This window comes from Syngnathus floridae, chromosome 1 (genome assembly GCF_059516105.1).
Source record: "Syngnathus floridae isolate MCC-2025c chromosome 1, RoL_Sflo_1.0, whole genome shotgun sequence".
Classification (NCBI taxonomy): domain Eukaryota; kingdom Metazoa; phylum Chordata; class Actinopteri; order Syngnathiformes; family Syngnathidae; genus Syngnathus; species Syngnathus floridae.
The window spans coordinates 4,646,764-4,672,753 of record NC_142413.1 but is presented as its reverse complement, the minus strand read 5'-3'; the positions used below and the strand labels follow the sequence as shown (position 1 = coordinate 4,672,753).

Below are 25,990 nucleotides of genomic sequence, written 5' to 3'. Positions count from 1 at the left end.
ACTCATACATTGGCTCAGATGACAAAGAGAGACATTTTCCTTGTTGATCATCGCTTCCCGTGCTCATTCATATTCACTCTCCACCTCCTTCCTACGTCTCACTTTTCAACGGCAAAGTTACCCCCCGCCGTGACTTCGATCGCTCGGCTAGATGAAAGCAAAACAATTTAGGTCATATAACACTGGATGGCGGCAGGAAATATATCCCGCCGGCCCGCGAGAACGCCGGCTACAGACGCGGGCTTTTTTTTTTTTTTTCCCATCCCGCTGAGTGGCGACCGCATTTGCATTGAATGCATTCTAAAAATGCCATTGTTCTTGCTGTATGTAAGCACCTCATTTACACACCATTAGAGGCAGGTGAACCACATGTGTTCAGTGCCGTGCCTCCGTGTACGTTCTGTATAATTACCGGACAACAAAGGTGACTAAAAGGAACGATTGTGTTGGTCTGCTGCTATGCCACGCTATTTATAAATGTAGTTGCTCAAAGTATTATGAATGTGAGTGTAAAGTTTCTTTTTCCATGTGTAAACTGTATGTGCCCTTCACAATCTTAATGGCAAGTGGGGTTCCTCAAGGGTCAATCTTTGAACCCTTTTATTCTGTCTGTGCTGGCTATCATGGCTCAACAGATCTAACTATCAACATCAAGTGAAAAAATTATTTGCCATGATAACATCTATTAGGATTCAGTAAAATAGAGGAGAAGAAAACAATTTGATAGGGCGGGATATAATCGAAAAAAGGATAAAACAGGCTAAAGGTACTTGCCGTTTCTTCCATGCTGCTTTAGCGTGTTGGCCGACAGTTGGATGGAGCTCCCCTGTCCGCCCGTTTGAGGAAATTTCAGGTCGGGCAAATTTCCGTCGGTGCTCATCCGTGCAACCTCCAATTCTATACACACAATTAACCATCAATTATATAAGGCAACCCAGAACATTGATCATCATGAATACCGATAATGAAATCAACTTGAGGGAGGTTGGCGTCTATTTATTACTGCAATATAGGACATTGAGACTTCACAATTTTCTCAAATCTATGCCTTCCACTTGCGACTTTTGGAAGCGTCTCTGTTCGGCACCAGCTCCCTCGCAGTTACGTAAAAATGCTTTAGGGCTAACGCTAATCTGTAGGAATCTGTGGGCGAGATAAGCACACCAAAGAGGCAGACAAAGGACGTCCGTTTCTAAAAAGGGGATCGATAACGAGTCCCAGTCATCACCATGCTTAACTGGGCCACCTTATTCTGGTTATAGAAGGCGCGGTACAGCGCAAACAAGAGAGGCGAGGCCTAGTAAACATGTCGCCGGCGCGTAATTAACAAGCGTACTGCCGCGAGCTGTAAAGTCTCCCCCGGGTTGAGCCGCTGTCGTCTCGTTCACCTTCGGAACGAGCCTGGATTCGCCCTAATACCCAGATGAATTGTGCGGCGGATATAATAAAATCCATTTTATTAATTCGCCTCACTGCCGCTTCCTTACGAGCCACAAGACCTATATTTTATATTTTTAGGTTGCCATGGTAGCGGGGGCTTAAAACTCAGTAGGTGATGCTAATTTACCTTCGCTCGAAGATTCTAGGTTGAAACTTACAAGGTGTATTATTTTCACCGTGGAAATGATCACTCACAGTGAGATATATTCTATTAGACAAAAACGTTTATTCGGCTGGAGTGGAATTAGAAGTAACACCCGGTGACTAATTGGGGCTTGGAACGTTTGAGGAAATATTTTTAGCGTGTACCGGTCCTCATAATAACACCTGATGACGTGACATTTATTTTTTATGAGTGAATGACATACTTGGCGAATAATTTGGACAACGAGACAAATATTTGCGGAAACGCTTGTCCTCATTATCACAATAGTAAATAAAATTGGAGTTTATTTGAGGCAGATGCACTTAATGTTAGCATCAAGGGGTGTCAAATTTTTTTGTCGCGGGCCACATCATAGTCATAGTTTGCTTCGGAGGGCCATTATGACAGTATAGGCTACACAATAAAGAACTAGTTTTGAAATCAGAGACAATTAAAAACTTTTTTAAAATATATTTTAAAAAGATGAATGGTACTAATAATTCCCAGCATTTTTTTCTAAAAGTGAAGACAATTTGCAATTTTAGAACTGACAATTTGTCTTCGCGGGCCCCATAAAATGACGTGATGGGCCGCATCTGGCCCCAGGGCCTTGAGTTTGACACCTATGCACTAGTCGATGAAATACATTAAAGTGCTCGTCGTTACAAACATGGAAAATAATGAGAAAATAATCAGGCGTCTACAAGAAGACCGATAGGAGGTGAAGCATTTACTTTTATGACGCAGATGACAAATTCGCAGGCTAATAATATACTCACGTATGTTGTCGGTGTTCTCCTGCACGATGTCGGTCTTGAGTAGGTTGTCGGCGAGAACGAAGGCTCCCTGCTCGACCGTGTCCAGGAGGGTGGTAGCGGCGCGCAGCTGCTCGCCTGTGCTAAGTTCACGCCACGCCGCCTGAGTCTGCGGCTGGAGCAGATTGTTCACCGTCTCCACCATGGCCTGCGAGTGTGGAATTTCATAAGTTCATACCCGAGAAGCTTTCATATTTAAATAGAAAGAAATAGCAGTGAAGACTGACTTAGACAAGTGACAATTTGATTGTAACTAAATAAACAGTTGAGCATGATTACTTCCTCCCTTGGCCACCGGGGGCAGTATCATTCTACACACTGTTCTGCATTAAATACAAAACAACAAACGCTGCAAATCAAGCAAAGGCCGCTCACAAGAATTCCTGCGAAACACGACTGTAGGTGGGAGTCTTTAATGGCCGTGATGGATTTTCTTCCGTGCCGACATTCCCGTCACATAAAAAGCACTCGGGTGAAAAATGCCGCGACGTTGCTGCGCGGATGTAGCGACTATTTACCACTAGGGTAACTATCCAGCGCGAGCCTCTGCCGCTCGTTAACGTCGGCGAGCGGCCATTACAGCCCGCTTTAATCCGCCGACAACAATGCTGGCGCGGGTAAAGCGGAGGAACACACCGGAACATTTGCAAGACAAGATGAAAAATTAAGAGCCATTAAAGATTGAAAAATGCCAATGGCGATATCCGAGTATTGAATGCTAATTGGTTCGGAGCACGCCGTTGATTCAAATGCGGAGACCGACTGTACGCGATGGGAAGAAAGGACTTTGCCGTTCCCTTTGCTCATCTTCAAAAACGACTTAGTGAACGCTCAAGATGGGAAGGATTCATTTAATGAACTTTTTTTTTTCAAATAAAGATCATTATGAAAGCTACTTTGGGAAACGGCGCTGAAAACGGTGATGAAGTCAAAGGCAATAAGCAGAATAGTCCAAATGATTGCCTGATCAAAACAGTGAACGAAAACAGCCCGGAGTGATTTTGTCACTAAAGTGTTTAAAAAAATCGAAAGTCTGTACAAGACAATTCGCTGCATTTATGGTAGGTAAGATGTTTATTCGAGAGGAGGATTACAGTTTGAATCAGTTTTTTATCAGTATATCATTTCATTTACCTGTCGCATAAAATAAAAGGTAGGCATTTATTATTATCATTTATTATTATTTTACAAGGTCCTCATTTTAAATTAGAATCTTATCAGTATCGAGTTTAATTTACACAGATCACAACATATATTTTTTTTAACAAAATAAAGGGGCATATTCAAGGTTGGAGAATTTATTAAAAAGGAGGCCTTTAAAATCATACATTTCTATGTCTAACAACCTCCTAATTGTATTTTATGCCTCCCTCTCTCTCTTTCTCGCTCTCACCTTTGCAATTCGGATGTAATGATTCATCATTTGCTGCAATCACACCTTCTGTGCGAGAGGCGCAGGTTGAGTTGTTCTCAATTAAAGAAGCTTTTTTTTTTCAATACCGCCCCTTCAGGCAGCTGACATTTGTCTCCCCTTTGTTCTCCGCAAGAGAAAATAGTAAAAATGCCTGAGATGGGAGATGATGTACGCACAGCGCAAGTTTGTGTTGGTTGCCATGCATAAAATTTACCGCAGTGCGTAATGGTTACGGCTATGCAAACAGCGTTTTCATTAAGACCGGACATTGCCAGTTTGATTCAGTAAATTGAATATAAAATAATTTGCTTCAATTGTATTTGCTTCAATTCAAATAAAAAACATTTAAATGAATTAAATATAATACAATAAATAAAATAAATATAAGTTAGTTTGTGTACAATTTTCAAAGTATATATTAAATGTATTGTTTCATTATTTTATAGTTATAATTTTAGAACATTCAGATAAATTAAAACAAAATACAATCCAAATAGGTTTACAATACAGCTGAAATATACAATTAGAATAAGAACAAATAAATACAATAACAATTAGACCTAATGCAGTAAATATGTCAAATGAAATCAATATAAATCCATTTAATAAAGATAACTATAATACAATGACAAAGAACTAATTCTGTTGCATAGCTGTCGCTTCGAATTTGTTATGAATCATCATCATGTCCCTGAAAAGATGCCTGAGCATCATATTTAGTTTGAGCAAATGTTCACGTCGAAGTAAAAGATTGATGAGCTGGTTTGAAGCGCTGCAATGCGCGCCCCATTTAAATGAGACAGACATTAGCCAGTTGCCTGGCGCCGCTCCAGGTTGTCCTGGGCTGTGTTCTCTCCTATCTGCGCCGCGCTGATTGATGAAATGAACTCAGGGGTCTGGGGAATTGATTTCTGATCCTCTTCCCCTTACAACCCCCCTGGAACGCTCCCCCCCCCCCCGCTTTTGGATCCTCGATTTCTGACAGGGACAGGGAACGAGAAGAAGACAAAAAAAGGGGAGGGTAAACGTATTGGCCCTTGTCCTCTCAAATTGGACGAGACACTTTTACCTGTTCTGCTTTACGAGAGGCTGTCTGGATTATCGCCGTGGCAACACCAGAGATGCTCTCGTCTTTAAGATGAGCGAGTGCCGTTGAGGTCAGGTGACTAACTTAGATGCCATATGATGGCAACTCAAACGTTTCGGAATGTTGAAATCTTCTGGAAAAGGTCTTGATTGAAGGACCCCCAGAAAAAAACAAAATGTGCCCAAACTGGCTGTGACTAGCAGACTTCCTGCTGATTTCCCCCCCGAGTGTACTTGTGTTTTTCCAAATGACATGTTACTGAGTGTCGCTAACTATGGGGGGAAAGTTTTCTTAAACGGTGCCCTCAAAATGGCCAAAATTACTTTTAAAATCATGACTTCAAACTAAAATGGCAGACTTGTGACTCTTTGTACAGGATGAATCCTTGAGAGTTGTTTTTTTCCATTTCGGAATTCATTTTAGAGGGCTGATTTATGTCTTTTTATTTTATTTTAAAATGACAGTTTCAAACAGATTTTTTGTGGATCTTTCCATGGACGACATTCTAGCCAAATTTGCTGCTGCTCAGTGACACTTCCCCCCTAACCCTAACCCTAACCCTAACCCCCCCCAGATAAAATTTACCCAGAATTCTCAATTTTGAGTGCGGACGTGATTTCACAATGTCAAGTTATTCAACGCCCCACTAAGAAACAAAACAAAAAGGAGAGAATCCGCTGTCGGAGCTTTTTATTTCCACGCCACATCTTTCATGTGAATATCTCCATTGATATACTGGATAACTATGCTAATGTGGTGTAAAATCCACTGTCAAATAAATACGTTAGGAACGGCGACACCATACCGACGGGAATAAAAAATAATAAAAAAAAAAGACTCCCGCTTTTAAGACTCCGATTAATCAGCCAGAACTCTCACGTTGCAAGCCAGACGAGATTTCTGTTTACGAGGATATCTTCATCTTCCGACAAATTGACTCACGGGAGGTGCGGTGGCGGCGCGTTTCTTTTATCATCGAGCCTCCCTGGAAGGTCACGCCGCCCCGCCGTGACACTCCCCCTGGTCATCCTCGCCAACAAAGGTATCGCTTTAATGAGGGGCTTGAAAATCCTCCCTGGGTCCTACAAAGTCACACTCGCTTGGTTCCTACTAAGGCATGAGATGTTTTTCATCTTCTGCGGCGGAATTTGCCCGCAGCCTCAACTTCCCCGTCAAGGCGACTAAACGGAAGAAAGCTTTCGGAGGTGCTCGCTAAAACACGGACGGACGTAATCGTCGTAATTGGACGCCATTAATATATCCTCCAGGCGCCATTTTCACCGCGTTTGCTAGCAATCAAAGGGGCGCTTTCCTACACAACACGGTGAGGTGATCATTATGTGCTCTGTTGTCAAAGCGTCATGTTCACTGGGATTAAATTGGCTGTGATACACGGCCTGAGAAATCACACGCGGCTTTCTGCAATGGGTTTAAAATTCAGCCCCGGAAGCTAGCTTCATTCAGCACCATGGAATTTGGTAGGCATGTCTATTATGAGTAAGCCCACCAAAAAGAAAAGAGCGAAACACAGAAAATGTCTGCCATTTTGATTCAAAGCGGCCATTTTAGGGTCATTTCCGACATGAATTTGGAGCGCAGAGCTGACTGTTGGTAGCGCATTTTGAGATTTTTTAAAATTTCAGGCCTTGAAGCGGCTTTTACTTGGTAACGTGACATTTGGTGGGCATGTCTGTCATGAGAAGACAACGTTTGACGGCTAGCCATAGAACTGAAAACTCAAAAAATAAGATGGGACCAGATTCAATTAGCTACATAAAATAAAAAAAATTAATATCATAAAAAAAAATCTAACATTTTGGTTAATTAATTATTAATTATTCCCTATTGAATACCAATATGCTGTCATTTTGTTTCACAATAAATAAGCACAACTTTAACTGTAATCTACTAACTAAAATAAAGAAAAAAATAATTAAAAAAAACGATGACAGCAAAAATTTCATCCGCGGGGAGCAAATCACGCAATCTGCCAGCGGCCTTGCAAAATAGCTGAGTGTTGCGATCGAGACGGTTTCCCAAAATTGGGACACTCATTCATTATGTATCAAGACCAATCAAAACATGTCAGGACTTTCGCTGACTTCGGAGTTGACTTACTTACTCAAGTCGTCCCTTTGGTTTTAGAGCGTTACCTTGGACGAATAAATCAATGGCGCTAAAACTCTACAAAAATGAGATCATTTGGACTGATATGAAATTGAAAAGGGAATCCATTCATACCAAATTTATGGAGTTTAGCGAGACATATCAGTCTGTCAAAAAAAAAAACGAACGCATCGATTCCCAACTGCTATGTCACAAGAGATCGTCAAGTATGTCAATTATACAACTGCACTGAAATGGCCGTAAAATATAAATTAGATACTACAAATCAGATCTTATCAATCTATGCCGTATACTTTCGATGACACCGACCAAGAAAACGCATTGGAGGAAAATTCCAGATGAAATTGACCGGCAACACGGATGACAAGGGGAAAAAAACAAAAAAGCACATACCTGAACATAAAAGCGGCAGGAGCGCTCTCTTTTCTGCAGCTGTCAAGCAAAGAAAAAGGCAATTGTAAGCAGAGCAAGTCAAGTCTGTCAGGCGAGCGGAAGAAATTCATCACCATGCATCATGCATCAACTGGTGGAACTTCACAGACGGAACCCAAGTTGCCAACCAGACATCCCCCACTGACTTACGCTCACAAGTCTTTAAGCCTGGAGTGTTTCCATCCGCTAAATAGGTTTGCCAATGAAATGTACAGTGTATGAATCAAAGCCATTCAAAAGCCAATCGACTTTTTTGGGGGTCGTTTGCTCATCATTCCATTAGCAACAGAGCAGAATGAGACTCGGGCTGTGATACAAATCCTCATTCCTGCCTTCGCTGATGCTAAAAATCTCAATCGGGACATCTGTGTCTGGAGTCCGGAACAGGTGTTGTTCCGAGCGAAGCCGCCCAAGCAAATTAACGGCGGACAATTTGAATTTCACTGCCGATTGCAATTCGCTTTTTTTGCCACTCAGCAGCTACGCAGTAATTACGGCCGGGCTCTACGACCAATCGATGCAAAGGATCAACGGGCCATAATGGCAAGCGTGGGCCAACGATACGAACGCTTCGCGACTGCTTCTGGGGTGGAATACCAACGAGGGAGAACAGTCCTGATTTTCTTTGTCATCAATGGGACAGTGGAACTGATCCCACACCGGTTGCGGCATTGTCAGCAATGTGACAGACCACAGACGGAGCTAGAGGGGGGGGCCGCGGGGGAACTGCCTCCCCCCACTAAAATATGTTTCCCAAGATGCCAGGCCAGATATTTTTGGGTATTTTCCAGGAATTTTTTTCCATACTTCCTCCCGTCCCCCGTCGGGAAGATATATTGAATGTTTAGAAGCATTTTCTGTTTTGCAGACCCCCTGAGATATCTGGCCATCCCATGCCCCCCCACCAAGGAAAATAAATCAGAGTGCGTATTAGACATCGAAACAAGACAAGTCGGAATACCTTGTTGAGACTCCGCGCCGCGCTGTCCTTCCCGCCCGGCGTGAGGTTGCGCAACTGGACGTCGAGGAGATCCACCAGCTGCACCATGGCCCTCACCGTGTACACAATGTCGCCGGGCTGCAGGTTGCTCTTGGTTTGCTCGGCCAGTTCGCGGGCAATCACCGCCGCCGTCTCGCCCGCTTTCAACTGAAACGCCAAGCAAGCAGCGGAACAATGAGCGATGGCGGGCAAGCGCGTGTGGCTTCGCACCTGCAGGGGATGAATGGCTATTGCCTGACGGCAGCTGCGGATGACAAATGGCGACATGGAAACGCATGGCCCCGGCAAATGAATGCTGTTTAGCCTTTACGTTTAGCCGACTCGTCGCTTCCGTAAACTCAATTAATGCAGTGTGTACACTGGGGGCAATATCACACGCAATTATGGAGTCGCAAACTATTAGTGAGGGATCTCCCTTGATAGTGCCTTTATGAAAGTAATATACAAAAACCTTGCCGCTTCCGGGAGGAAGGGAGCTATATTTTTTTTCGCTGCGTCCATGCATTTTAAATTTACCGCCATCTGCTTTGAGTGAGCTAAATGATTACAACGTATTCTGCTCCTTTACTAATTCATTCACTGGCGGCCACTTTCTAAGCAGAGTTGCACTTATTGCTCACCGTTTCAGAGAATCTTGGCAGAGTATTTTGTTCTGTGACAGCAACAGAAGCAGAACTCTGATTTGCAATAGAAAAAAAGATTTTTTTTCTTTAGTAATTAGCTGTAGAACGATAACTTCAATTCAACTTTATTTATAGAGCACTTTAAAAACAACCACAGCTGCATGCAAAGTGCTGTAAATAAAGTAAAAATCAGACAAACACAGGTAAAAGTAATATAAAATAAAAACAGCAGACAAATAAAACACAAAATCAATACTGAGTCAAAAAAAACAAAGAATAAAAACTCGGTTTTATAGATAGACCAGGAAGGGACTTAACTAATGTTTCACAGGTCATTCCAATACGTGAGGGTTGCACCAAAAACACTGGTTTCTGACTAAAAAGTGGAGAAAACAAGTTTGTGTGAAAATAAACATGTCAAATAGCTAGCTGTTTCTTCCAAAATTCAGTCTAATATCTTTATATTTTTAGATGTTTGTTATTTGGAGCATTGGTGCTTTGTCTCTGCCATATTTTGTTCGGCAGTATGGCGATAAAGATCATTTTGCTCACTCTGACGGTGATAGTCGACCACGGAGCTGTTTATTAGAAGCTTGAGTGCCCGCACACAATCGCATCCCTTGATATCCCTGCAGGTAATCAATAACATTAATTGACCAATTAAGACCAAACAAAGGAGGAAAAAGGCGAGAAAATCTAAGGTCCTCGGAGTATCTTTGATTTGCATTCTGCTTCGTTTCTTTCTTAAACGGGGCTAACAGCACTTGAGTGTGTTTGGATACCTTGTGGCTGATGATGTTGACCCAAGGGGAGGTGCAGTTGGTGAAGTTGGGCCCCTGAGGGTCCCAGTAGCCCTCGGGACCTACGCACGAATAGGATGCCACGCCTGAGGGAGGAGGAATAACAAGACTGTCATCAAAACCAAACGCTTGAGGCAAGAAGAAGAATAGCAAGACAAGAAGAAGCAAATTTGGAGAAATGAAACTATAAGGAAAGAAAAGTCATAAGAATAAAAAGGAGAAAGCAACAGTGTCGTCATCAAAAAGAGACAAAAAAGTGAACGAAGCAGAAAGGGAAAAAACGAAAATTCTGAAAATAAAAAAGAACCAAAGACAAGTGGTAAGAAAACAAAAACAAATTAACAATAATCAAAGAATGGAAAAACGTTAAAAAAAGACAAAGCAAGTAAAAATTAAAACATCTACAAAAAAAAATCATCATTTTCAATGCTTTCTGTAAGCAATGAATTCAAATGGAGAAGCAAAACAAAAAGAAAACAAAGCGAGCCGAGTCGTGCGACATCTGTGTGTCCTTGCTCGTACTTGGCCGCTCGGGACTCAGCCGCTTGGCTCAGACAAGGCGCGCTAGCGCATCCATTTTGATTGACATATAATTTCCTTCCCCTGTCCACCTTGGGCAGACTTATGTTTGATGGCTTCATGAGATAATGGAGGGGGGGATTGGACGCCAATGCATGAAAGCCAGGGGACGGGAATCTAAGCGCTGTAAGAAAAAACATACAAGGGAGTAAACTAGTTCCTTTCTTAGTACGGTGGGGCACAGCAAACCTCTGCCCCACCATGCTATCGCCACATTTGGTGTTGGATTCCTATTTTTTGGGACATCTGTGTCTTAACCTGACATTGAAATATTGGGAAGGTGACGAGCTAGCTAGTTTGCTATCATTTCGCTAAAGTGTATCATAACCTTAAATTTACGATATGAAGTGTATATAAGAAAATGGACATCACCTATGGTCCCAGGAGGACAGGGCATCTTGGCAACCACACCCTGCGCGGTTTTGGGCCAAGTGATGTCCAACATGACCAGAGGATTACAGTAGTCCGCCCTAATGTTGGGAAGCCGAGAGGAAGCTGGTGACCGTTCGGCGTCTCCGGTTCCCAGGTGTCCCACCGGCGTCTGGGCTCTCGGGGGCGCGCCAGGACCCGTTGATGAGGTGAGTGAAGTGGTGGTGGTCATTTTGGTGGTGCCCGTCCTGGCGGATGTGAAGGTGAAAGTGGTGGTGGTGGGACGAGTCGTGGTCCTTGTGTTGGTGGTTGTGGTGTCCATGTAGATCATCACGGAGGACGAAGACTCTGGATTGGGATATGTAGGGTGATGGGGGTAAATTTTTGTTAGGTATACATTAAATACTTAAAATATTTCAGTGTGAAGAACAAATAACCCAAAAATTATACTACGTGTTAGAGCACCATGAGGCTTCTTAAAACTTTTTTCGTAGGCTTAAACTGATAAAACAGTTGCAGCAAAACAATGAGGCAACTCCACTTTGCCACATCCAACATGGCGGCGACATTGATGTACAATTAAGTGCTCAAATTGGAGTGGGAGTGCTCCTCCAGACCCCCGCTGGCAGAGCTAACACACTTCCAGCTGTGTTGTCTAAACACATCTCGGGATGTGGCTATTTGTGGACATCTAAACTCGAGACAAAGCGAGACCCCCCCCCAATTTCCTGGCTGTGACCGCCACTCCAGGAGGTGCCACCTAATGACGTTGTTTACCCGAGCCAATCTGCCATCTTGTAAACGGCAATAAACGTGTACGGGTGCTACAAACCTATCAAAATGTGCTTAACAAAAGTGCAGTCCATGGACTTAATTATGTAATATTGTTCTAAAATATCATTAGTAATATTAAATTGCATTTTTGTAATCAAAAAAATTAATGCTAACACCATACTTAGGCCAATTAGTAGCATATATCAGCTAACCGGTGTCTAATTAGCCTCATATTTGTTAGCCTATATCTCTTTAATTAAGAAGTTTCCAACAAGTTGACATTGAAGATGAAATTCCTGGTAGAATTCACGTGGACCGACGCAGTGAGACATGCTCCAGCTCTGCACAACGCAAATGGAGCCCCCACACAAAGAAGCTCCATCATCCCACGGGGAGCCTGACAGTACCACCCATCACCGGGACGTTAATAAAAAAGCCCAAACATTTAACATCATTGACGACATCAGCGTGTAGATTCCACAAGCATCCATCTCACCGGCGAGTGCGTGCCCGCCGCCGCCGGCGTCTCTGCAATAAGTCCATTATTCATGAACGGCCATTGCGCATTTACATTTCAGGAGGAGTGATGACGACCTCAAACGGAGCGCATCCGGCTCCCGGTAAATAGCGGCGTCAATTTGGCTGTAATTGAAATGAGCCGGCGGCGCTCACGTACTGTAAATGGGTCATTTCGGAATCGGAGGACATTGAAATGAAATTTCAAATAATCCATGTAGGAAATAGAGAAAAATGTGTTTGTGTTACTTGTGAGACAGAATGTAGGAAAAGTATAATTGCTATTTTTTTGTAATTGTTAAATTTTTTTGTCTCATCGCAAATGTATTTTAAATAGCAGCAAAAAAAAAAAGGGGGACAACATGTAGATGTGAATATAAGCAATAGTAATTAAAAACATGAGCAAACTAAAAGCTAGTTGCCGTTAAGTAAATAAATTGCTGTTGGAATAAATGAAACCTGAAGCCTTTTTGTCCTCCTCCGAGGAGCCCTAAACCGTTGGCCTGAGGGCAAAAGCGGAAACTCATTTTGGAGCGGATGATTTGCCTGTTTAGTATTATAGATAAACGTGAGGCTTTCTTCTCATTAAGAAGAGATTCTTCAAGACATTTATATGTCACAGCCCCCCCCCCCCCAATTATTGTTATTCTCACATTGCCGTGGCATTCGCACATATCGGAGTTTATTTATGATTATTGTTATGAAAATGAGGGTATAAAAAAAGGGAAAGCGTTTTTTTCTTAACACATCTAACAAAAAAAGGAAAAGGCACACCTTGGGAAATCTATGCAAGCTTTCCATAAGGAATGATTATCAACTCACGGCCATCCAGCCCGCCGAGCGATCCAATTCGGCCCATGACTGGATTCCATAATTATGAGGATAAAACAGAAAATATCATGAAAATATAAAGGCTAAAAATGTCTCGTTTTGCAACAAAATAATAACATTATGCCCCAAAGATTTTTATAATTTAATTTAATTGTGTGTGGACCCCATGGTGAGTGTCTGGAGAAATTCTGGCCTTTTGAGAATATAATTGGTGATCCCTGCTATGGCGGAATGGGAAAAATTGGAATGGCATTTTTTTTTTATAATCTTGACAAAATTGAGTTCGACCAGTCGAGGTTCAACCACCGTGGAATTGGATAAAAAGACTCCACATGCTGTCTAATTGTGTCATTGAGAGTCCTCTGATCATTTCTACCCTCCTTTAATGGCAACATTTACAAGAACAATAATTAAAAAAAAAAAAAAAAAACGCACACAAACAAATGAGCTCCATAGCCCGCCTCCACATGGAGCTTTGCGCTTCATTTCAAAGCGAGCTAATTAGCCCCGTCGCTTGCTATCCCAAGGCCCTCGGCTCGCGCAATTAGATAAGCCGGCTCCGGGAGTAAGAGGCGGCATTACCTAACCGATCCGCTATGTGTGACTTGCCGAAAGTTTTGCAGATCAAACGGGGCCCGAAAAGGGCTTTCGGTGCTAGCGAGGAATTAGACTGGAAAAGTGAGCCTTGTGCTGAACCCAATTACCTCCTCATTTGAGTATTTCGACCTTTATGCATAGTTGCACCTGCAACCTGCACTTTCAAACACATCCGAGAAGATTGGATAGTTGATGTGTGATGTCATCCATTAACCTTTTTGGGGTTTTTTTTCTCCTCAATTTGCTTTCTGTTTAACGTCTACTTAATGGGATCTCAGTTTATATGTTCTACTTTGAGTGCACTCCAAGTTAGATTTGCCGGGGTCACACACAATGGTACTAAAATCCATCAGGCTGTTCCCCTGGACATTTTTCGAAGAAACTCCTCGAGCACCATCTGTTCACCAACGCGTGTATTTGAAAAACAGAAACACACACACAAACACGTACATTTTTTATGACCACTTGAAATTCTGTTAAGCAGCCTTTGCTCCTATGAAAGGTGCATTATCTATAAAAATATACGGACTAATGTTGACGAACACTCGCGCAATGCTTAAAGCGCAAACCAAGAGGAAAAAGTGCGTAAAAGAGAAAACGTACAAAGTTTTGGGATCAAGTCCCAAAATAACCAAATTACAAAACAGCATATCTATGAACCCATACAATTCAAGCTAATTTAATATAGCCTAGCATCGCTAGTTAGTTAATAAAGCTGACTTTGACTTTGACTTTTATAACGAGTTGTAGTCTCTTCACAGTTGGGGTCAAGGATGGACACAACTGCGAGTCCACTTTCAATTACTTTACTGAACAAACGGTAAAAAAAAACAAAAAAAAAATGCTCATGGCCATAAGTTACGCCTAGCTAACCTGCGCTAACAACAGCCAACCTGACACTCTCATTCATTACCTCCCACGTCACTCACCAGAATTAATTTATAAGCAATTACTTGAATAATTGATGGATTGATCACTAAGAATAACTGATGCTAAACATATTTGATAAGCCCCCAACACTACACCGGGTTACATTCCAGAACCTCCCGTGATGAACGGGGACCTGCTGCATTATATCTGCAGGCAAGATCAGTCAAGTCATGTCCCGTGGATCCCTGAACCAAGTCGGTTCCCAATTAGATTGCCCTGACACCAAGCCTATGAATTATTATTATTATTTCTTTGTGTTGTTATCCATCAGTTGCTATGGAAGCGGTGGCTCAATTATGCAGCCAGACAACCAGTAATGCTCTGATATCATCTAACATGATGAGAACCATAATAGAGGGGAGCCGTGCATTGTTTGCCAATTAATTTCTCATTGCCAAGCTCTCGTCCCGGGACTTGAGAGGGCATTGAATGGAGGTCAGGCGGCGAGGGGGAGACGTAGGAGAATGAGAAACAAGATAGCGAACCATTTTCTGATAAGACCGTTGTTAAAATGTACATTTTGGTAACTATGCAGATCGAAGTTGTTTACAAATATAGCGTTTGTGGGATGATTTCAAATCGTGGTGTGGTGCATTTATTAGCGCCGACTGGAGTGAGTTGAGCATCTATTAATGTGCAGATGAGCGAGTAGCCTACATTGCTAAGCCTCAGCATCAAACGAGAGGCCTCCATTGGCTTAAGTGATTTAAACTAGCTCTGTCTTGATGCTGTACGGTCAAGGGAAGGGAAAAAAAAATGGCACGTGGGTGGGCGTGAGGACGTTCTTGAAGGGTCTGCAATGACGGCACACACCAGACAACATCAGAGTACTTGAGTCGCGCGCCGATTATCTCCCAAACACACTCTTGCCAAGCCTGGTGTTTTTATCGCTTAGACGCTCTTAATCAGTTTAGTGGGCGGCCGAGCCAAAACATGGAGTGTTTCGGGCAAGCGTTCCCTTCCAAGAGCCTGCGGGGTGCGGCGTCTGGCGTGAGGTTGCTGCCAGATGGCAACATGTGGCAAACGTACAAAAAAGGCCAGACAGTAAATGGATCTTTGACACGGACTGTGCACAAACATCTTGGACCCACGCACTGGGTCGCACATTGCCCAAACAGTTTTGGGATGCGTTCAAAAATACCAATAAAAAATTGCAAAAATACGTCTTATAGTAATAGAAGTGAGAAGACTAGAAACAATTTAGGGTAAAAAAAATATATACATATATAAAATATGTGACAGTCCCTTACTGAATTGACTAGCAACTAAATCAATATGAAATTGAATCAAATCATAATCTGAAATGGAAGTGAATCACAGTTTGCATGAAATGCCTTCAAAAAATTAATTCCATGCTCGTTTACATATATGTCATGAGACAAATACAACCAACCTCGAGCTTGTTTCTCACGCTAACCGCCATCTTGGGAAATACAAGACGTAATCTCCAAAATTGAGAAAGTTGCAGAAATGCAGCGTTAGATAATGAAATGTTGCCTTTTTTTGCCTCTCATGAATCCCAGCAGATTAAAAAGCATACATTTATAGTGTGCTAAATAACTGGCTGCCGTAAAAATATTACACTCAACCAATAAAAGTCAGTAAAAAGCTATAATATGTGAAAGACGAGGACAGAGGGAAACAATAAAATAAGAAAATAAATAAAAGGTTTTTGTTACTGCTCCTTAACGACTCTACTGAAGTAACTTCATAATGCATTTTCTTGCCTTTGCAGATTTGCAACATCCTCATACGTTTTCTTCATGCACGTGGACCTTCTGAACTAAAAATCCAGATTCAATCGTTCCCGCAATCCAAACACGAGTTACCGGGTAGATCCCAGGCTTTAAATGTGCTATGATGAATTAATTAATTCATTAGATTAATAATAAATAAATAATTTTCCCCTTTAAATTAATTGATTAATTAATTAATTAATTAATTGTCATATCTAAAGGTTAAGGAGAATCTTTTCTTGAATAGTACCAGTCCAGTCTACGGAGACAGAGGTGGATTCAGTTTGAGGTTAAACTCGGGGTTAGGATTTTTGTTTGGTCTTAAAATCAGGTTTGGGTTTGGTTAAACTATAGGTTTGGATAACAGTTAGGGTAAAGTTCAACCAAGTAGCTAAAGTTGTGAACACATCCTCGAACCAGTGCAAGGTGCATCAGAAAATCAACACCTCCCTCAAATCGATGCCAAATACAACAAAAATGTTTCGCTGATTACGTTTTTGTTCTCTGCAAGAAAATGTGACGTTTACATGCATGGTCAGGAAGATGATCCAACAGCTGCTTTATTACACTAGAGGGCTTTTTTCATGTACTCTGCCTTTTTTTTTTTTTGTGAGCCCCGCATTTCAATTTGTGCTCCATCTGTCCACAAGCACTGACGTTTTACTACCGCTATTCATGCCGCTTGTCTGGAGGGCGGCCGATTTTGCACAGCAACTCGTATCCAATAAAAGGAGAAACACACAAGCTCCCTCTTATTAAGCACAACAAATTATATTATGGCTGGATGTGTGTCGGCCAAAGCAAACGCGGTTAGCGCGGTCACGGAATATATGAATTGATTACCGCAGCGGGACGCCGTACATCTGGGGGAGGAAGAAAATATTTTGGATGGAGCTCCAAATCAGCAGGTAGCGACTTCACACCGAGGACTGGAGAATATTTAAAAAAAGACCTACTGTTCTGTTTACGAGTCATTCATTCAAGATGGTGTTTTTTGGGCATGGCTAAGCCAACGTGCCAATTACATCATTGGAATACTAACTATGACATCCGTGCAGGGTGTTGGAAATATGGGATGTGGTTTCTGTGTGCAAAAACAACAATTATAATCAACTCAAGTTCATCTTTTCTTCAGTCAGTCAGTCTATAGAAGAGGTTCAGGATTAGGTACTTAAAGTGAGTCCAAAGCCCTGATGAAAAATTGAAGGGTTGGGTCAACAAGGGCATTTGGCATAAAAACTGCCAAACAAGAGGAAAGTTGCAACGACAAAATCTTTTTTTTGTTAGCATCATGGCAGCACTGTTCACAATGATGCTGAACCTGAATTTTAACCCTGCGGCAAACCAAAACAGCAGCACTAACTGAAGCGTTCCTGCAAATAAAGTCAAGTGTGGAGAGTCGCTCCTCAAGCTTTTCAGTGTGACAAAATATGAAAAGTCAACTTACCAAGTCGGTTGTCCAGCACGCCGAAGTCTAGAGAGTACTTGACCACGTGATAATTGTTCCAAACGTAAAGCAGATTGTCTCTGGGGTTATAATCCACGGCAGCGATGTACTGATACGAGTTGGGAAACGGAATATCGAGGAAGCCGTCTTTGCTCAGCTCCGTGTTGTAGATGTAGTCGATCTTGTTCCCTGTGGCTTCGTTGTCGTCGTCCTCGTACACCGACTTGACCACGTAGAGGACTCCGCAGATCATGAAGGCGTTGGACGCCGAGCGCTTATCGTACGCCGTGTCCCAAGTGCCCTCGACGCGCAACGTGTACGGGTTGAGCTGGCTGATGACCATGCGGCCGTTGTTCTGCTCGGTGGCATAGATCACCCACAAGCCGTTCTCGTCCACCGCCAGGTCGATGTCGGATTTCCCGCCCCAGCGGTACGGCGAGGTGTCGTGATAGTTGGCGTTGGCGATGATGGCCTCGCCGCTCTTAATACGAGTCCGCAGGTCGAACTTGACGATGTTGCGCGTGCGCTCCTTATTGAAGAATAGCGCGCCGTCGTACACCACGAAGCCCGTGCCGTCCACGCGATGCGGGAGCTTGTAGGTCGTCGTCGGCCTGCCGGCGACAAAGTCCTCCTTGGAGGAGTATTCGGTCAACGTGTCCGTGCGGTAGGGCGTCCAGGGCATGTAGTAGATCTTATCCGAGGCTTGGAGGGGGTCCTTGCACCACGCTCCGGACTGGTGGTCCGATTCGAAGAGGTGCTCGCTCTGGTATACCCTACGCAGAAGCCCTGGGCACAGGAATACTGAGGAGCCAAAAATGGGGAAAAACAAGTACAGAGTTACATTGGCAGGTAACGGTCCAGCATTCACCCAATCATCCGTCCGTTATTTAAGGTTCGCCAACTTTTTGGCTCCAGGTGAGAGTCGCCCCTTATAATGGTACCAGTTAAACTACCATGTGCACTGATGGACGACTGGATCTGGGTTCCAACGTGAATTGTCATCTCTTTTGCTAAAGCTAATGAAGATTCAAGTATTCAATCAACATTTTGATGGCTTTCCCAAATTCCAAACCATATTTACTGTATTTTCCGAACTATAAGGCGCACCTAAAAATCCAAAATTTTCTCAATGGCCGACAGTGCGCCTTATAGTCCGGTGCTTCTTATATATGGACCAAATTCCTAAATTTAAACTGGCCTGAAGCATTGTGTAATGAAACCAATCATAAGTGGCCCGCTGAAGACTATGAATCATGAATCAAAAAGACTATGGATCATTATTTTGTGATTATAAAGTAATTTGTTGCATATGAAGTTGAAATGAGAATGATTTGATTTGGATTAAAAATCTGACATGATGCATTAATGGTACGCCTTATAGTCCAGTGCGCCTTATATAAGGACAAAGTTTTAAAATGGGCCATTCATTGAAGGTGCGCCTTATAGTCCAGTGCGCCTTATAGTCTGGAAAATGCGGTACTCAAATTAGTCAAAAACAAATATGCTGGAGGAGCTTTACTGAGACTACATAGATTTCTGACAGGGCTCTCGCCACAGCGTAGCAACATGCTAGGCTAATTTGCCATTTCCAACTCGTCCTACAGATTTGGTCCCAACCAGAAGCTAACATTTGCGACTGCTTCGAACATGAGTCGATGGCCCTTTAAGACAACACACAAGAAAAATGTGGAAGCATAGCACGCAATGATCCCATTCATTGGACTCTTGTTTACCCGCTCTGCACTTCTTTCAAGCCGTTTCTGCTGATAAGGTATGAATATGGCGACTATGATCTGTCTCCTCTATTGATTAGCCGGTCCCTGAAGGTTATAGCCATCATCATGTTAGGGCTATAATCAAAAAATGCTGACAGTTTATTGGACAAGCTATTGATCACCCTTATATAGCTGTAGCTTTAATAGTATGCAGCTGATAAGGCTGAGCTTGGATAAACTGAAGAGGGATTCACCCAATGAATGGAATTTTCTTAATATATACAAAAATGACCGAGTATGAAAGCCCAAATATGCAATTAATTAAATAAGAAAATACATAAATAAATAAAATATAATGCGGGTGAAATCCAATGTCATCAAATCACAAAATTCACCCAGAATTGAAGAGGTAGAAAAAAAAAAAAAGACAATTGTTAGCATTTAGTTACCTTTTTGCTCCACTTCTTCATGTCAGCATTAAAGGGGAGAGAAAGAGAGAAGACAGGGACAAAGATTAATGAAGTGATCATCAACAGTCATCAAAAAAAAAAAAGCACTTTGTTAGAGCGGAACAAACGAGCAAAAAAAAAAAAAAAAGGAAGTCATTTCACGCCATTTGCGCACATTTTCAAAGCCACAAGTTGTATTTCAAACTCATGAAAAAGCGGGACTTTAAATAACTGGGGAAAATGTTACGAGAGACACTTTTTTGAAGGAAAAATTACAGTATTATCTTAAAATGAAAACTTTTTCGACAGAATGTATTCTTGTGACTCATTAAAAGCACTATCGACATATTGTGTCATCTCAATCCGGAGGTGGATGGATGTCCTTGGAAATCTTCATGGCTCAAGCACCTGTTGTGATTTTTCCCATTCAGCTCCTTATTCCAGAACAGCAAATCGTGCAAATAGAAAGAAAAGATTGAAGACTTTAACAATTAAATTCTGAGGTGGTCAAATTAATTAAGTGCATCTGAAGATTTCACACGGAAATGTTCAGTATCTACTTCCTTCCCGAGATACAACGGGCTCGAGAGCACCAACCCCGTCGCATTCGCAGTACAGATTTCAGGGTGAATAATTAACGCTAGCCAATTTCACACCCATGACGGCGAAGACGTCAGCACGGCATCATTAGCGGCTAATAGAGATTCATGGCGGGAACGGCGGCCATATTTCTTTTCTTCCAAGCGAGGAGTGGCGAAGGCCTTAACGCCGTCCCATCAGCTTTTTAATTAATGACGCAGATTACGGGGCTTTGAATAGCATGCGCCTTAGGATGAGGATGATGCCATCCATGCTAGTTTCTCATCTCCATCTCGGCGGCCGTTTTATTCTTTCAGCCCTCCCCTCGTCTGATTTCCTTGTGCATTGGCCGAGTATTTTCTCGACGGCTCTACTCCGCTGCTTTTATAACCTTGACAATGCAGAATGCCGCTCTGACGATTTGGCGGTGGCCCAGCTACGGAGCCCATGCTGAGCCCGACGACGGCGGGAAGCAGAACCAAGGACAGTCCAAATTAAAAAAGCATTTGTGCGTGGAGTAATGGGAACCGGAGCAAAAAACGTACAGTAACTGCATTTCAAATACATCAATAAGGCTTCAGTGGAGGAATGCAAATTGCTTTGGCATCATAATATGGGATATATTTAAACTACTAAAATAGGCAAGGATTGAAAACATTTTTTACCGACAAAAAAACTGTACTCTCGGGCTGGGCACAAATCGGTGGTAACCTGAATGGATATGCAAAATAGCAGTGAAAACAAATGCCGTTACTTTGCTGTTGGCTTCTGACGCCTTCCTGACACAGAGGATATTTGCAAACTTGGACGTTGTACCAAAGAGGCAAACCCTTCCAGGTTAGCTTAGCGCTAGCTAGCACGGGTAGATTTAAAATTTTACCAAAAACTAAAAAAACACTGGATTCTGCTGTTGATCAATGTGTGGCGAGGAACCCTGGAGGTTAAAGTTATTTTAAACCAAAAAGCAAAACTTTTTCGTAGATTGACGTGTACAGTTTTGGTAAATTTCGAGGCTTGGTAAAATGCTTTGGAAAACTCCATTTAACGTTCCATTTTTTGGCAAAAGTACAATTAATCCGAGTTTATTTGAGAACTACAGCTTAAAAAATGTGAATGCAGATTTTAGGTCTGAGCTGTACTCTGCCAGTGAAACAAAAAAGAGCAACCCGAGCTGAAGCAGAAAAAAGATTCTTCACACTGAATGAAAAGGCACGTTTGCGATGTTTGTCTTCCGAACACAAGACAGGGGTTACAAATAAGCAAGGAGAAAGACCACCTGTGTCCCCCTCCTGTGTCACGTAGGATTCCGCATTTGGCAAAGGTGTGACTACCGAATCATCGGCTGAGCAAATCCCGTCGCATTAGAGCCCCGGCTGCATTGCAAGCGATCGCCATGTGCGGGGAAATCAATTTTGTGCTTTCACCTGCCAGCACAGAAGGCTAGCAAATGGTAGCAGGTGCCGTCTCGCCCATGCCAACCCAGTACGCTCTTCTTATTGCACTGGAGAGCTACTAGGTGGTTATTATTATTATCATTATTATTATCCTTCTATTTTTATTATTATTATCAAAATGGATTAAAAACTTGGAAATAATGAAGTCGGGGGAAAAAAATAGGAAAATTGTGATTTAACGTCAGACTCCTGATTTCAGGTTTGGTCAGACAAGAACAGGTTGGACGCGGAAACAAGCGAACTAATTATAGGCGTGTCTGTGAAAATAGGGGCGGAGCTTTCTCTCAGCCAATAGTTATGGTGATGCTCTACTGCGTATGGCGATTTGTTGTAACATGAACGAGGCAGCTAAGAAATCCACAGCGGAGCAAGGTTGCGAAAGGCTGACATTTTCCATCCGTAGCGTGTTAGCAGATTTGAAGGCCCGCTGAGGAGATGTTAGAACTTCATTATGGCTGAGCGAGAACACTGAGGAGGTCACTCGCAGAAGCGTTGACCTCTTCCAGGGCTCGGCCTTCGGGAGGAGTAGCTTCGGCGAACGTTAAGCTTTTTAATAAGGCTGGAGGAGAATAGACGGGGGAAGTCAATGTGAGAGGGGCGGACAGGTGCCGTCCGTCGGACATGTTTACGAGGCTTCGTAAAGGGTGGTCGCATCACTTTAGTCGGAAGGGAGTCTTACTAATCTGGAAAAGTGCACTAGGGAGGAACTACGCAACCGACACGGGTTCAAAACAAAAGCACAAAGCTCCATTGGTAAATCAAAACGGAGCAGATCATTTTTCTTTGTTCAGAACCGTCGCTGAGATGAAAACAAGGTACATGTATATTTCTGACCTCCAGAGGATCTAAAAATCCGTCAACAGATTAGCAAATGTTCCTGATAACAGCAAGGGAAGAAGAGAATATCTGTGGGTAACCATTTCCGCTTCCACGGTGATAACGTACGACGCGATTGCGAGCTCATTAAAACTTCTCGTTGTGCAGAGGAAATGAGAGAATACATACTGTATGGCACACATTCATATTGGACTTCCAGATATTTATAAGTTCCCGGGCAGGGGTCTGGAAATACGTCTGGTCCGGCCACCACGGCGCACTGTGTCCGGTTATTGCATCTGAAACACACAACAAGGTCGCACATCAACAATAAACACCAGATAAAGTCATATTATTCCGATGATTCGCTGTGTTCGTCGCATCGCAATCGAGCCTGGATAAAAAAAAAAATGCTAGATGTCCGTTAATCTGTCGGGTATTCTTGATAGAGTCTCAAATCCGATTTTCTCATTGGCGTCACAACGGAAGCATCGAAATCCAAATGGTCCTCTCCATCGATTTTCTGTTTCACAAAATAACGATTTGTACAATTGAAAGATTGTCATCTTTTGCAGGTTCACAATAATTCCTCCTCCTAACCAGAACCGAGCTCATTTCTGTTTGTATCAATCCTCCGAGATGGACCTCTTTCAAATCTATACTCGTTTGCAGCTCGTGATTATCTCGCAACATACAGAACGGTATTTATTTCCCTTCCGAGTGACGGCCGCTTGCGAAGGTCAAGGCGGGGGGTCTGACACAATGATTCATAGCGCACAATTAAAGGATTCTCTACACCTTAATTAACATTGATTGGCTGCCCGCTAATCAATCGAACCGATGAGAGACGTGCAAAAGAAAAGGAGGTGGGGTGAGCCCATCTAATTTCAAGCCAGTAATGAGATATGGTCGGTCAAGTGTCTCAGTTTATGGGTCCGTGAAGCGAAGCTAGAGTCGCCCCCACCGCACCGCACCCCACCCCGCCCCTCGGCCTCGCCTCGGTCCATCCTCCTGAGGAGTTCATTCCCGAGCAGTAAATGCCCGTCAAGTAAACAAGGGCTCAAGCTCATTGTGAGTGAGAGACAATTACAGTTAGTGGTGGCCTCACATCCCATTTGGACTGGAGTGGACTCCAGTTAGACCTTTGACAAACAGAAGCCAATGAAAGCCGAGGGCCATGGAGCTCAGACGATGGTAGCGGGTTGTCATGTCCGTATTTTCTCCTTGTTGCTAAGCTGGGACCAAATGCAATCACAGTTTGTAATAAGTTCCTCTTGAGGGATTAAACAACATGATGTGTATCCGACGGGATGATTGCGCACTTTAATCCAGAAGCCTTCATCTTGACCTACATGCACAATCCCCTTTATCGCCGCCGCCGTAGCGCTTTAGTCGGTACCGACTATGAGATCTGGGCGGAATGGTTTTCTTTTCGGTTGGCTTTGGCCAGCTTTAAAAAGAAGTCATGACGAACAAACGGTTAGCTTTTTGAACGGGATACCTAGCCTAAATTGTCTACGTTTTTTTTTTGTTTTTATTTGTTTTTTAACGAGACACACCTTGGATAGACCGCAATTTTATAATTTTTTTTAATTGTCAGCATCAGGTCTATTTCGAATGAGATCACCGTGTATCACAACAAATGCTTCTAAACATGGCGTACCTCTAAAAATGAGGTGTTTGTCATGTTAAATCGACTACAAAGAGTGTCACAAATGAGAAAACATACCGCCGCCATTTCTTCACGTCATATGGCGTCAGCTCCGGATTACATGGCCATCTTGAATATCCCCCCCAAGGTTTGGCCGCAGTCCATCTCTTTTTCATGTACACACCCGACTAGCTTTTCCCAACCTATTCTGTCGTCGGGCAGATTAGAGCGGAGGCCGCCAGCTGACAAGCGGCAAGGCAGCACCGAGGAGCAGAGCTGCATGTAAGCACAAACTGTAATCGCTGTAATCGCCCAGTGCAGCTCTCCACCAGTGATTCTCAAACGGCTCGTTGCAGACTCATCATGAGTGGGTCGTGCGTTCGTTATGAGTGGGACAATTACGAAGAAAATTTACACGCATGGCCCGGACGAATGATTGTAGTCTGCAACGTGGCAAAAACATTCAAATTACACCAAAGTTGAGCCTCTTACCAAAACCCTACAACTAAAACTTTTTGAGCAATAAAAGGAAGAGAAAAAATAGTGCACTCATGACTCAGTCGAAATGACATCATGGCCTTGCTGTGACCATGTCAAAAGTTGTTCGCTCTTTCATTTTTTTTTTGTATGTAAAGAACGCAAATACAACTTATCTCAAGGTTCCTCTTATTAGACCGCTAACATTGGCGGGTTACCACGGCAACCCGCGCAGCTAGCAAGTACCCTTGAGCAGAAACTCTTGAAGAGTAGCCCCAATTTACAAATCAAACGATGTTGAGAGTGTAATACCGAAATGAAATTAGTATTAAACATAACTTCCCTTTCTGTATTTAATTGTAAATGATTTTTTTCAGAAATATTTGGGAAATGTTTTTCAGGTGCCTGCCGCGTATTTGTAATCGGATTGGGCTAGGCAGGAAAATTTCTGATGTCACTCACTAACTCGTTCACTACCATTGACGGCTATAGATGTCAAAGTTCATTTTGTAACTGGGATGCCAGAGAATGGGTTGAAGAGTTCATAAAAACTTGTACCATTTGATAGTTGAGCAAATTTTATCACGGTTAATCACCTTTTTTTTAAATAAAAATTAAAAATAAATTTTCTAATAAAAATGTAAAAAATAAAAATGTAAAAAATAAAAATAATAAAAAAATAAATAGCCACCGTGGCTCTACGTAAAGCAACAGCCAAACTATATTTACAGCATACAAACAGTTTGATGTTGCTGTCACAGCACGGGTGGTCCCGCCATGTTTGTTTGCCCCTCCGTCAAAAGTGTCGAACTGACGTTTCAAAACGAGTAAACGAAAAGCAGCCTTGCTTGTCTCTTTAGGTTTTCTGTTTGCGTTGTGTCTCCGCTGCGGCGTGCGGACGCCTGTGAGGAATTGTATTTATTTGAAAAGGAGGGAGGGAGGGAGGGAGGGAGGGCGAGCGGAGGGGAAGAAAAGTGACGGACGGGTCAATATCCTCGTCCCTCTGTGGGGAGCCATTACGCTTTTAGTGATGGTCTTCGCCACCCACGGTCTACTTCATTCATTATCTTTCCCAGCTGCAAGCCGCCGCATCCATCTTCTCTCATTCCACCTGTCTCCTGGCGCACCGCACACAGACACACAACTTAGCGTTACAAGTACAACTCTTGCGCAAGGCTTTAAAAGGT

At 42.8% G+C, this 25,990-nt stretch overlaps 1 protein-coding gene across 10 annotated transcripts in view; it reads right to left on the bottom strand.

Moving 5' to 3' along the window:
* The window catches only part of LOC148403499 (adhesion G protein-coupled receptor L3-like), a 90,503-nt gene that overhangs the window by 22,913 nt on the left and 41,600 nt on the right, over positions 1 to 25,990 (bottom strand). For all 10 annotated transcript variants that reach the window (XM_088373021.1, XM_088373040.1, XM_088373030.1 and 7 more), the window contains exons 6-14: positions 22,865 to 22,974; positions 19,827 to 19,841; positions 17,663 to 18,463; positions 10,835 to 11,179; positions 9,866 to 9,969; positions 8,422 to 8,607; positions 7,422 to 7,460; positions 2,365 to 2,548; positions 775 to 897 (exon numbers count right to left, since the gene is read on the bottom strand). In XM_088373021.1, the coding sequence (XP_088229147.1) occupies positions 775 to 897; positions 2,365 to 2,548; positions 7,422 to 7,460; positions 8,422 to 8,607; positions 9,866 to 9,969; positions 10,835 to 11,179; positions 17,663 to 18,463; positions 19,827 to 19,841; positions 22,865 to 22,974 (1,907 nt within the window). The remainder of the gene's footprint in view (positions 1 to 774; positions 898 to 2,364; positions 2,549 to 7,421; positions 7,461 to 8,421; positions 8,608 to 9,865; positions 9,970 to 10,834; positions 11,180 to 17,662; positions 18,464 to 19,826; positions 19,842 to 22,864; positions 22,975 to 25,990) is intronic.